At 37.8% G+C, this 13,414-nt stretch overlaps 1 protein-coding gene across 3 annotated transcripts in view; it reads right to left on the reverse strand.

Moving 5' to 3' along the window:
- G3BP1 (G3BP stress granule assembly factor 1) overlaps positions 1–13,414 on the reverse strand; it is a 35,859-nt gene that overhangs the window by 11,997 nt on the left and 10,448 nt on the right. For all 3 annotated transcript variants that reach the window (XM_027077503.2, XM_027077507.2, XM_027077506.2), the window contains 7 exons: positions 12,599–12,711; positions 7,407–7,488; positions 6,770–6,943; positions 4,930–5,020; positions 3,436–3,529; positions 1,398–1,599; positions 45–146 (listed from right to left, as the gene is read on the reverse strand). In XM_027077503.2, coding sequence (XP_026933304.1) covers positions 45–146; positions 1,398–1,599; positions 3,436–3,529; positions 4,930–5,020; positions 6,770–6,943; positions 7,407–7,488; positions 12,599–12,693 — 840 coding nt within the window. In that variant the 5' untranslated portion in view covers positions 12,694–12,711. The remainder of the gene's footprint in view (positions 1–44; positions 147–1,397; positions 1,600–3,435; positions 3,530–4,929; positions 5,021–6,769; positions 6,944–7,406; positions 7,489–12,598; positions 12,712–13,414) is intronic.

A 13,414-nucleotide genomic window follows, 5' to 3' on the forward strand; every position in this document is an offset into this window, starting at 1 on the left:
GAAATACAAGCAAATGTGCCCAATATACAAGCTTAGAAACCCACCTGCGAAGCTGGTACTTTAACAACGTGAGGTGGTATCCCAGTAACCGGAACAGCTCCACTGGGTGGAAGGTTCTTACTGGTCACAGATGCCCAAGAAAATGTCTAAGGGAACAACATTACTTGATTACCCCTTTCAAAATAATATAAAAGCTATTAGTCCTTAATTTCTTGTACATAATATATGCGTCACATTTTCATACTAGGTAGGATGTTGTTCGTTAAGTATCTTGAGATTCCTTTTTTTCCCCTACTTACAAATTTAGTTTTAAAATCCCCTAGGACTAGTCATCAAGTATCAGCAAAGTAAGAAAAGGTTTAAGGTCTAAGAAGCTACTTTCACTCAATTTCAGGTTTGTGTATCAAAGAAAATTCTCTCTCCTTCAAAACCAGCTTCCTTCTAGGATTCTCCCAATTAATGGTACAAACATCAACCCTGTTACATCAACTTTAGAATTCCCTTGAACACCTTTTTAATCCGTATCAAACTTCCCAATTCTTACTATTTACGGCTTAACTACCTTCACTGCCACAACCTTAATCCCAGGTGTCAAGATTTCTCTCCAGGGCTACAATAGCAGTCACCTAACTAGTCATTCCTTCTCAATCCAGCCAACCTACTTTTCTCCCTGCAAGCTCAAGTCATTTCCTACTCACTTAATCACTGCCCTCTAGAGAGAGACCAAGAACCCTACCTGTTTTACCAATATCTCCCACACCCAAAACAATGACCAGCAGAGATGCTTGAACTATTAAATAAATGATATAAGAAAGAACCTTAAGAATCCTGACCCCATAAATACAGCACAAAACACATTCCTTCACAGAACACCAAATGTAAATGTTCTGTGATCCCAGTTAACATCACCCTGAAATGCCTCAGCAGTAACAGAAAAGCTTTGAACTTTGAAATCAAGTATTCTAATTAGAAAAGTAGCTGTAGTTTGGCAATTTGTTTCTACTTCTACTGTAAAGTTATCCTCAATTAGAGTCAGAAAAAAAGCAGGAAAAAGTCTGTTGTGCCATGATATATTTTTAAAAGGTACATTATCACTTGTTTTTAACAAGCATTATTTTGAAACAAAATATTTAAAAAATGTGAGGTTGTTGATATGGTGATAAAAGAGCACCTGAAATTTCTGGTCTAAAAGTATTCAAGTTTCCTTGGGTGGGGAGGAGAATTACTTTCAGAAAACAATATGCGTCTTAATTCCTATCTGAGGTATGGCTCATTAGGTAGTAAGTTTCCCTGAACAAATGAAAACATACCCATAAAGTCCACCAAACAGTACTATAAAGGAAGAGAGGTTTTTAAAAATCACCTAGAAACAGGAAGAAGGAAGACATACTACATACCCTCAGGTCTTCCTGTACTGTCTGTGCTATGTCTGCAGGTGCTGGGGAAGAACTCTTCTGGGCATCCTCAGGAGCAGTTTCTTCCAACACTGGCTCAGACTTTTCCTCTTGGATTTCAGAAACAGGTTCTTGTTCCGGTTCTGGTTCAGGATCAGGCTCTGGTTCAGCAACAGGTTCCTCTAAATGTTCTTCCAAATCATTGCTTTGGAAAATTTGAGAAACATCATTCTGCCTCCACTGATTTAGCAAGAAACTCCCAAGTATTTATTAACTATAGAGACCTGAACCAAAAAATAGCTCCCTGTCTCCAAAAAAAGATCTGAGTATTAAAACAAGACAACTCCTTAGAAAAGCATTCAATGAGCAAATCAGATTTGCTAAATTCTCCTAAGCAAATACATCAAAAACAGATCAAAATGAACCAAATCGTGGTTTCTGTTACAATCCTGAAACTATCACAATTCACTTAGCTAACCACACATACAAAAAGACTAACAGCTTGTGGGGAAGGGGAAAAGAGTTGTTCAAAGGTTACAGTTTTACTTTTGCAAGATGAAAAGTTCTAGAGACCTGTTGTACAAATATTTGCATATAGTTAACATTACTACTCTGGGGCGGCGCCTGGGTGGCTCAGTCAGTTAAGCGTCCCACTCTTGATTTCAGCTCAGGTCATGATCTCATGGCTTTGTGGGTTTGAGCCCGGCATGGGGCTCCATGCTCACAGAGTGGAGCCTGCTTGGGATTCTCTCTCTCTCTCTCTCTCTCTCTCTCTCTCTCTCTCTGTCCCTACCTGGCTTGCACTGTCAAAATAAACAAACTTTAAAAAGGAAAAAACAAATATTACTACACAGTGCACTTAAAAATGGTTAACAAGGTAAAATTTGTATTACGCAGTTTTTAACATCAAAAAAACCTCTCAGAACTTTAAAAAAAAAAAAAATCACACCAGTAATTCTCGAGAAAGAAGTTATGATTCAGAAGACTTCTTAAACCTTCCAGAAAAATCACAAGGAATGTTTGTTAATGCTGCAAATGATTTCCCCCTGAAATTCTAATTTGGCAGGTTTGTGGTGGGACAACAGATCTTTTTCAACTTGCAACCCAGGTGAGTAATGTGGTTAGTTTGTCACCACACCTGGAGAAACAGGAAAACATCCTTTAAACACTAAGTACTAAGAGTTTCATATCAGATGACAAGTAAATATTTCTATTCCTATCATATTTCTGTTCCGTTGCAGATTAAAAAAAGTTTAAGATATAGTCACACATTTAGTGTCTGAGTTAATGAAATTATTTAATTCATGTCTGAATTTCTATCAAATTATGCTTGATCTCTAAATAAGTCTTTGAATATATTTATTCCCCACAAAGCACTTAATGCAATGCCTTGATGTGTTAAATACTTGATAAGAAATCCCCCAAATCAGGGGCACCTGTCTGTCTCAGTTGGTAAAGCATGAGACTCCTGACAGAGGTTGTGAGTTCCAGCCCCAGGATGGGTATGGAGATTTACTTAAAAATAAAATCTTTGAGGGGCACCTGGGTGGCTCAGTTAGTTAAACGTCCAACTTGACTTCAACTCAGGTCATGATCTCAGGGTTCCTGGGTTCAATCCCCACATTGGGCTCTGTGCGGACAGCATGGAACCTGCTTGGGATTCTCTCCCTCTCTCTCTGCACCCTGACCCCTGAGCTTATGCTCTCTCCCTCTCAAAAAAAAAAAAAAATAATAAACATTTAAAAAAAATAAAATCTTGGAGGAAAAAAAAATTCCAAAATCTATTTTTCACTTATGGCCAAGAAAAAAATGAAACCAAAAAGCAACTGATGGATACTATTTAAGTAAGTTCTCATTGTGCAATAGGAATTAAAACAAGTTATAACATTTTTGTTAGCTCAGAGATACCAAAAGCAAAACCTTTCTTTTAGGAAATTCGTTATTTTCAGAGATAATTCTGAGAATATACGACTGCCCTCCAACAAAGGGAAAGACTAGACAACCCAAATTCTCATGCAGCTCTGGATAAAGTTTTTCTTACCTGACAGTCTGATCATAGAAAGTTCCAGATTCATCAGGTACTACCTCAGGTGTCTGCTGTCTTTCTTCAGGTTCCTCTACCTCTTCCTCAGATTCTAAATGAGTAAAGAAACTTAATTTGTGCTTAATTCTCAAATACAACTGACCCTTAAACAAGACAGGTTTCAACTGTGTGGGTCCACTTATATGTAGATTTTTCTCATTAAATACAGTACGGTACTGTAAATGAATTCTCTTCCTTATGATTTTAATAACATTTCCTTTTCTCTAGCTTACTTTAAGAATACAGCACATAATACATTTAACATACAAAATACATGTTAATCGACTTATATTATCAGTAGTTTCCAGTCAACAGTAGGCTATTAGTAGTTAACAAGTTTATAGAGAGTCTAAAGTTCTATGCAGATTTTTGACTGGGGGGGGGGGGTTAGCACCCCAACACTCATATTGTTCAAAGGTCAACATTATATTCATTTTTACAGTGTTCATCACCATCAAAAAAGTAGTGAGTGGGGGGATGAGTTAAATAGGTGATGGGGATTAAGGGGTACACTTGTACTGAGCACCTAACGTTATATGGAAGTGTGGAATCACTACGGTGTACACATGAAATTAATATTACACTGCATGTTAACTGGAATTTAAATAAAAACTTTAAGAGAAAAAATGAAATAAAAACATATATATAGAAAGTAAATAAAACACAGAAATTTGGTAAAATCATGGGAAAAGCTGTAAGGACAGAATTAAGGCTAATGTAGTAGCTGGGTTAAGAATAAGAACATGGAATCTGAGGTCATTTTGAGGCCCATAATCCAATGCAGGCTCTACCACGTAACTAGCTATATACAACATCAGGCAAATTACTGCTCTGTGTCTCAGTGGCCTCATCTATAAAATGAGAACAGTACTTAAAGTACTTATCTATAAGGCAGTTGTATTATACAATAAATATACAGTACTTAAATTTTTATTTCAGCCATATAAGAAGTACTGATATACTAATTATTATTAGTGTTTAGAGACCATTCTTCAGGTGTCTCTCATGTTTCTTCTGCACATCTTACAACTAAGGCAATGGCTACCTTTTGCTCCAGACTATCCTTTAGAAATATTTATACAGCAGCCTCAGAAAAGCGTCTCCCTCCAGAGCAAAGGGAGCACTTACTCCCTATTGTAAAAGGTTTTGATCCTTGAACTTAAGGTTCTACTCTTGCAATGCACCCTGCTACAATGCAGGTGCCGTGCAGTTCATGAGATCTACCATTGTTGCAGTGAGTAATTACCTACTACTGACTTTGGAGTTTTAGGTCTTCCGTGAAGCAGGTTGACCTGTTAGATTCGAGTAGGTTAAAAACTCAGACATTCCCCTGTCTTGACAATTAGAAGTTATTAATAAAGAATACAGAGTATAATAAACACACTCAAGAAACCCATACTCTCTTCAGGTCAACTTGATGCCATCAAAAAAAAATTTAGACAAGTAACTTACCCTCCTGAGGCTCAGTGACAAAGCCACCAAAGACCTCATCTTGGTATCTGAAGATATCATTGTGAACGTAGAACTTATTTGCAACAGAGCCCTGCAATGCCAACAAAAACTTTTCATTTATTCAGATCTTCACCAAAAGCCAAATCACCCTACACCAATGGTTCTCGACTAAGAGCAATATTGCACCACCCAGACACATCTGGCAATGTCTGAAGATACTTCAGTTTTCACATGGGAGAGTGCAACTGAGAGCTATTGCTTGAGTAGAGGGCAGGGATGCTGCTGAACATCCTACAATGCACAGAACAGCCAGCCACAACAAAGAATTATCTGGTCCAAAATGTTACTAACACCAAGAATGAAAAACCCTGCTCTGCATTATAGCCATTAAAAACTACACTCAAATATATTGCTCCCTTAAAACACCACCAGATGGACAGCCAAATACTGGTAAAGTACGTAACATGTCACCACCTCAAATCTGAACAGTAACTACTTTTACCAACTGCAGCACGTACTTAAAATTCCTTAAATCTGTATCCAAGAATATTGATATAAACACTCAACAGTGCTACAGCTGAAAAGGTCTGCCTAGAAGACTACACCAGAGTATAAATCCAACTATGTCGTTAACTATTCAAGCTCCAACACTGTCTCTTCATCTACATTTAAAAAAAAGGGGGGGGGGGGATATCACATCTCCTATCTACGTAGGAGCTTTGGATATTAAATGAGACAGTTCATAGAACAATGCATTATATAAGGTAACGTTAGATTCTTCCTCTTTAATAGGAAAAGGAAATTTAAGCAAACTTAAAATATTTCTTAATCATATCCCATATGACTCTGTATAGTTAGAAATTCATCAAGTTTTATACTACAGATAATCTAAGCCATCCTCTAAAACTCATGACTAAAATGAAACACGTTAATTTCTCAAAAAGACAACTGAGTTATTATTCAAACAGTAAGATGACAGGGGTTTTAGATTCATTATTTCTGAACAGAAAATTATCTTTTATTCATTCATTCATTCATTCATTTATTTATGGGGGACAGAGAGAGAAAGAGAGAATATTCCAAGCAGCCTCCACACTGAACGTGGAAGGCCAACACAGGGCTCAAACCCACGAACCATGAGATCATGACCTAAGCCAAAATTAAGAGTCGGAACTTAACCAACTGAGCTACCCAGGCTCCCTGAACAGAAAACTATCTTAAGGGTAATGCTAAAGAAAACATCTAATCAGCAGGTCCCTATTGAGCCACTTCCACATGCGTATGCAGATAGGCTTCCTGACTTTGTTCAGTGTGCACCAGTCAGGAAGACAGTACAAGTGCAAACTCTTCAACATAAACCCGTGGCTCCTTTCATGATAAGCAGGAAAAGAAACAGGACTCCCTGAAGAAACAGCTGATTCTAGAACTGGGGCTGGGCTGGGGCTAGGACTAGGGCTGGAGCAAGGAGAGTATCAAATGAGCCTGAAACATCTTGTGCCACAAAAGTTATAAAGTGCTCCCCCTGCCAAAAACAAACAAATAGATAATGGTACTGTAGTTAAGAAAGAGTATTCCTTACGCTTAGGAAAAATGCTCACTGAAGTATCTGAGGATGACTAGGCATGATGTCTCCAACCTACTTATAAATGGTTTTGAATTAAAATGACAGGTAAATAGAAAAAGCATTACTAATGTACAGGCAAGTGTTGGCAATGGCTCTAGGTAAGGAGTATGTATGAGGTATTGTACTATTATTACAACTTTTCTGTAAGCTTGAAATTTCAAAATAAATACTTTCTAAAAAGATTTGTACAACCTTTCGTGGTTTGTTTCTTCATACCTCAGGAGCAAGGACAAATGTCTGCATGAATCTCCTCAAAGCCTGGTTGTTATTGGAGAGCAACCCCATCACCTGGACCACCACCCCATCATTCAGAGTGGCATGAGCATCAACATGGCGAATCTTAGTGTGGCAATTGGTAAAGTTTTGTGACATGACTTTCCTATGGATTTCCTAAAGAATCAAGGGAAGAGTTAATGACTTAAAATTTACAATCTCCAACAAAAACAAGTTTTTAATACAACACAAGTAGAGATAATCTGCATGTTTAAATTACAAACTACACAGACCCTAATTTGCCTTAGAACAGGATATCCCCAGTGACCGCCTTGAGCTTTTTAAAACTGTCCTGAATTGACCTATCTAAAAAAGGTTTACAGTAAACGAGAATGATCCCTGTGCTAAAACCAATTACCTCCTAACAGAAAATTTTCAGAACAAATTATTCAAAATAAGGAAATCTGACACCCTAAGCTTTTCAATGGCTTTACCAAATAGGTACTGAACACCAAAACTGCTAAAAAGAAATTGAAAAACTTCGTCTTTAAATATCAGCAAATCTGTTACGTATGTACCTGCCTCAATATGGGTTATTTTCTAGCTGTGTAACAGCCTACACAAAGCTTGGGATGCTTACTTTCTGTCCATAAACCGCATCTGCTGGCTTTCCATTTGAATCCAATCCCCCGTGGACATAAGAAGAGTTCTTTCCATAAAATCTGTAAAACAGAGAGATAATTTACTTGTCAGGTGCAAGCATCCTAAGCCTTGATATTTATTTTTCATGTTTGGTATCTATTTGCCTCACTGGCAGAATCTTGGAAACAAAGTGTTTTTCTTTTTCATTTTTGTATACAATCAGATCTACTCCCTACATGTCACTCAACATTTGCTGAATAGAAATAAATTTGGTCAATGAGGCAGAACACTTTATAAGTCATAAGCTCCAGATTTCAGAGTAGGATGATTGTGTTGGGAAAGATCTCGTAGGTTCATGTCAGGAAGGCTACTTAGAATAAAACAAGTTCCTGTTTTCACTCAAGAAGAAAACAGGCAGCTTTAATACAGATGAGGACATCTACACTATCCCGTAAGCTTACAAAGTCTAACTAAACCTTTTATATCTGAGAATGCATGTGAGGGGATTCCATTAAAAAATCAGTAATTTAACAACAAAAACAAAACCAGTAACTCCTGCAGGTGAGGTTTAAGAGTAATTTTTAACAATTCTTGCTCATGCATTAAGAGCTTCAGACTTTAATTCCCCATAGCTTGAATTCACCTATATCCTCAATTGCTTTGTTTTTTCATTGTAACACTGGATCAGGGGGGAAAAAAAATACTGGATCAGGAAAGCCAGATGCAGACACAAAGATACACTAACAAGTGCCCCAACCCAGAAATAACTGCTATTAGAATTTCTTGATAACTGGGGCGCCTGGGTGGCTCAGTCAGTTGAGCATCGGACTCTTGATTTCGGCTCAGATCATGATCTCACGGTTCATGGGTTTGAGCCCCACATCTGCACGGATAGTCTAGGGCTTCCTTGGGATTTCTCTCTCTCTGCCCTTCCCCTGCTCACTCACATCTTCTTTCTCAAAATAAATAAACTTAAAAAAAAAAAAAAAAAAGAATTTCAGGGCGCTTGGGCGGCTCAGTCAGTTAAGCATCTGACTCTTGATCTCTGCTCAGGTCAGATCTCACAATTCTTGCGTTTGAGCCCCCATCGGGCTCTGCACTGATGGTACCAAGCCTGCTTGGGATTCTGTCTGTCTTTCTCTGCCCTTCCCCTGCTTGTGCTTTCTCTCTCAAAATTAATAAATATTAAAAAAATTTTTTTCAAATTAAAAAGAATTTCTTGCTACCTATACTACCTACAGATATGCAATTTGTCACAAATGAACCCATACATATCATTCTACATCCTGATTCTGTCCCTCTCTGGCCCCTCAAATAGGACAGTATTGGGCCCACAGGTACCCTAAGTCTACCCTGCAAATTTTAAAGTTATTAAAAGGCTACACATCTGCCAGTGCATCAGTTCAATGCTGGCTAATCCACTTTTCATTACAGGTAAACATCAGAGATATCAGAGTTTGGTTCCAGATCAGTGCAATAAAGAGAATATTGCAATAAATGGAGTCAAATAGGCTTTTTGGTTTTCCAGTGCATATAAAAATTGTTTACACTACACCTCTGTCTATTAAACGTTCAACAGTATTTCTACTACAATGTAAGCAATGTAAGCAATGTACATACCTTAATTAAAAAACACTTTGTTGCTTAAAAAAAAAAAAATGCTAACCATCATCTGCACTTTCAGGGAGTCCTAATCTGTCTATTGGTGGAGGGTCTTGCCTCGATGGATGGCTGCTGACCAGGGTGGTGGTTGCAGAAAACTGGGGTGGCTGTGCCAATTTCTTCAAGTTAAGACAACAATGAAGTTTCTTCCACCAATTAACTTTTCCTTTCACTAAGGATTTTCTGTAGTGTGTGATGCTGTTTGACAGCATTTTACCCACAGTGGAACTACTTTCGAAATTGGAGTCAATCCTCTCAAATCCTGAGAGCCACTGCTTCATCAACTCAAGTCTATGTAATATTCTTTTTTGTTGTTACTCCCAACAATCTTCACAGCATCTTCAGCAGTAGATTCCATCTTAAAAAAAAAAAACACTTCTGGGGCGCCTGGGTGGCTCAGTCAGTTAAGCATCCGACTTCAGCTCAGGTCATGATCTCACAGCTGGTGAGTTCAAGCCCCACCTCGGGCTCTGTGCTGACAGCTCGGAACCTGGAGCCTGCTTCGGGTTCTGTGTCTCCTCCTCTCTCTGCCCGCCCCCCCGCCCCCCCATGCTCATGCTCTATCTCTTAATAATGAATAAACATAAAAAAAAGTTTTAATTAAAACATTTTAAAAAACACTATCTTTGCTCATCTTTAAGAAGCAACTCCTTATCTGTTAACATTTTATCATGAGACTGCAGCAACTCAGTCACATCTTCAGCCTCCACTTCTAATTCTAGTTCTCTTTATATTTCCACCACACCTGCAGTGACTTCCTCCTCTGAAGTCCTGAACCCCTCAAAGTCATCCACGAGGGCTGGGATCTTCTTCTCAACTCCTATTCATCTTGATATTTTGACATCTTCCCATGAATCACGTCCAATATAAAGCTGTTTCATCTACACTGAAAATCTATTATTGTCAGTGTAGCCACCTTCACCACCTACCTTATCTAGATTTTCTGGATGGCTTGCTGCAGCTTCTACATCAGCACTTGCTGCTTCACCTTGTACTTTGATGTTACGGAAACAGCTTCTTTCCTGAAACCTCATCAACTAATTTGTACTAGCTTCAAACTCTTCTTCTGTGGTTTCCTCACCTCTCTCAGCTTTCATAGAATTGAAGAGTTAGGTCCTTACTCTGATCAGGCTTTGGATTAAAGGAATGTTGTGGCTTATTTGACCTTCCATCCCACTACTCAAAGTTCCTCATATCCACAATAAGGCTGCTCTGCTTTCTTATCATGCATGTGTACACTGGAGTAGCACTTTTCATTTCAAAAACGTTTCCTTTTTACTCACAATTTAGCTAATAGGCCAAGAGGCCTAGCTTTTGGCCTATCTCAGCTTTCAACATTCCCTACCAAGCTACTTACAGCTTTTGATGTGAAGGGACAGACAAGTGACTCTTCCTTCCACTTAATACCTAATTAAAGCCATTGTAGGGTTAAGTTAACTGGCCTAATTTGAATACCACTAAGTCTCAGAGAATAGAAGGCCCAAAAAGAGGGAGAGAGATGGGGAACGAGTCAGTGTAAGAGTCAGAAGACATACAGCATTTACTGAACATTAAGTTCATGGTCTTACATGCGTAGGCATATGCCATAAAACAATTATAATAGTACCAACAAAGGTCACTGATCACAGATTACCATTAAAAAATATAATAATGAAAAAGTTTGAAATATTGTGAGAATTAGCAAAATGTTGACAAAGACACAAAATGAGCAAATACTGGAAAAATGGCACCAATAAACTTGCTAGACTGAAGATTGCCACAAACTTATAACTGCCAAAAAACACAGTATTTGCAAAGCACCATAAAGTGAAACACAATAAAATGAGATACGCTTGTATGTATGTTGTACTTCAAGATAAAATGTGAAAAAAAAAAGGTCTTGAGTCAATAAATGTATCGACAAGGACTATATTAATTTCACTTAGTTCTCCTAAGTTTTATGTATTAATTTGAGAGAATGAGAGCAAGCAAGAGCAGGGGAGAGGCAGACAGGGAGAGCAAAAAATCCCAAACAGGCTCCCCGCTGACACTGATGAACTGTGAGATCATGACCTGAGCTGAAATCAAGAGTAGGATGCTTAACTGACTGAGCCACCCAGGCACCCCTTGCTCCTTTTCAAAGTCCAAAGTTACCTAATCTCTGAGGACATAGAAACAAATTTTGACATAAAACACAAAAAGAAAAAAGGGAAAAAAAACATGTGAAAACCTGTTCAATCACTTAAGTCATGTCAACACCAGATTTGTTTTTAATTTTCTATTTATTTTTGAGAGAGAGAAACAGAGAGAGAGAGAGAGAAACAGAGAGAGAGAGAGAGAGAGAGAGAGAGAGAGAGAGAGAGAGAGAGAAAGAGAGAGAATGAGAGGGGGAGGGGCAGAGAGAGGAGATACACAATCTGTGAAGCAGGCTCCAGGCTCTGAGTTGTCAGCACAGGGCCTGACGCTGGCCTGGAACTCATGAACCACAAGATCATGACCTGAGCCAAAGGTGCTTAACCGAATGAGCCAACCCAGGCACCCCTCACCAGCAAATTTTTAACAGCTTACTTACATCCTTACCTGCAAAATAAAGTTAACTACCTAATAATGTCTTACTAAAAGGTTTTAGTAAAGATCAATAGGAAACAGGTGAAAGCAGAAAATTGTAAATTCTCAAAAATATATATATTTTCCATTTTCACAACAAGGACTCAAATTTATAAATTTTCTTTTTCACCCAATAAGGACGTGATATCCAATATGCAAGCTGATCAAAGTAACGAGGGAAATAGTCTGGTCCAGCAAACACACATTTTGGCATCTCTAAGAAATTATTCTAACAAGTCTATAAATCAACCTGTATATTTATAGCTTTGTATAATGCTGGACTGTTTGTAAGAAGAAATAATGGAAGCAACCAACAAATTCACCACCGGGGATTAAAAGATGCTATATATCTCTATAAAATAAAAAATACGTGAATACTAAAATTAATATGATACATGTACTACTCTTATGAGATGACCCCAAATTATCAAGCGAAAAAACTAAAAGACAGTATGTTAAAAATGTTTGCATATACAAAGAAAAATTGTAAACATGGTTTTACTAGAGTTTTTTGTGTTTATTTCATAAACTGTTAATTTACAAGCCTATACCACATTTCCAAGTTACCCTAATTTTTAAAAGCACATGGACACAAAAATGTTACTGTAGGAATAGTCTTCAATACATTCTTACAAAATATTCATGATTCCCCAAAAAACACCATAAAAAACAGAAACAAAAGCATAAATACCATATTTTTACATTTTCAGCCATGATTTTTCTGATAATGTGTAAGTTTAGGTGACTTAGTCTAATTTCTTTATACTTGTATATTCTACTTAAAAATTTAATTTTAATAGCCATCATTTATTGGCTCTTATGTACAAAGCACATATATGCAACAAGTCTACAAAGTGCATGACAAAAGACTCTGAAGGATAAGTAGCTACATACTAAAAAACATTAGATCATGCATGGTTAAAAAAAAAAAAAAAGTTTTACCTGTGTAGCATGTCTGGGGCCTGGTTCAGCAGCGTGTAATACTGCCTCACAAATTCCCGCCCGACCAGCAGGGGACTAGGCTTCTCCATAACCATTGCTTTGGTCAATTCAACCTGGAAAAAAATGTTGAAGATGTTCAACTTGAAAGATCAAGTACACAGGGGAAAAATGGCAGGGGAAAAAACTGAATTATTTAGCTAAAACCAACTCAAAGACAAGACACTTTAGCAATTCTTGGTTTTAAAAAATAAGCATAAGAATAAAACCCCCACAGACCAGGTTAGATTTTTATTCAAGTTTATTGTAATCTGATGAATTCATTATTATTCTCAAAAATTAATTTCTTTAAAATGATTATAAGAACTTCAAAGGTACATATTTCCAGCATGTACCTTATCATAATTTCTCTGAATTTTTTTTAATGTTTATTTTTTATGTTTTGAGAGAAAGACAAAGTGCAAGTGGGGTAGAGGCAGAGAGAGGGAGACACAGAATCCGAAGCAGGCTCCAGGCTCTGAGTTGTCAGAGCCTGACAAATTAATGTTTATTTCTGAGAGAGAGACAGACAGAGTGTGAGCAGAGGAGGGGCAGTGAGACAGGGAGACCTAGAACTCAAACTGGGCTCCAGGCTCCGCGCGGTAAGCACAGAGCCTGACGCAGGGCTCGAACTCACAAAGTGTGAGATCATGACCTGAGCCAAAGTCGGACCCTTAACCGACTGAGCCACCCAGGCACCCCTCTCTAAATTTCTAAACCCAATTAAGAGTGTTCCACTTCTAAGATTACAAGCACATTCTTATTTGTTGCAATACTAGA

Source organism: Acinonyx jubatus, chromosome A1 (genome assembly GCF_027475565.1).
Source record: "Acinonyx jubatus isolate Ajub_Pintada_27869175 chromosome A1, VMU_Ajub_asm_v1.0, whole genome shotgun sequence".
NCBI classification, from domain to species: Eukaryota; Metazoa; Chordata; class Mammalia; order Carnivora; family Felidae; genus Acinonyx; species Acinonyx jubatus.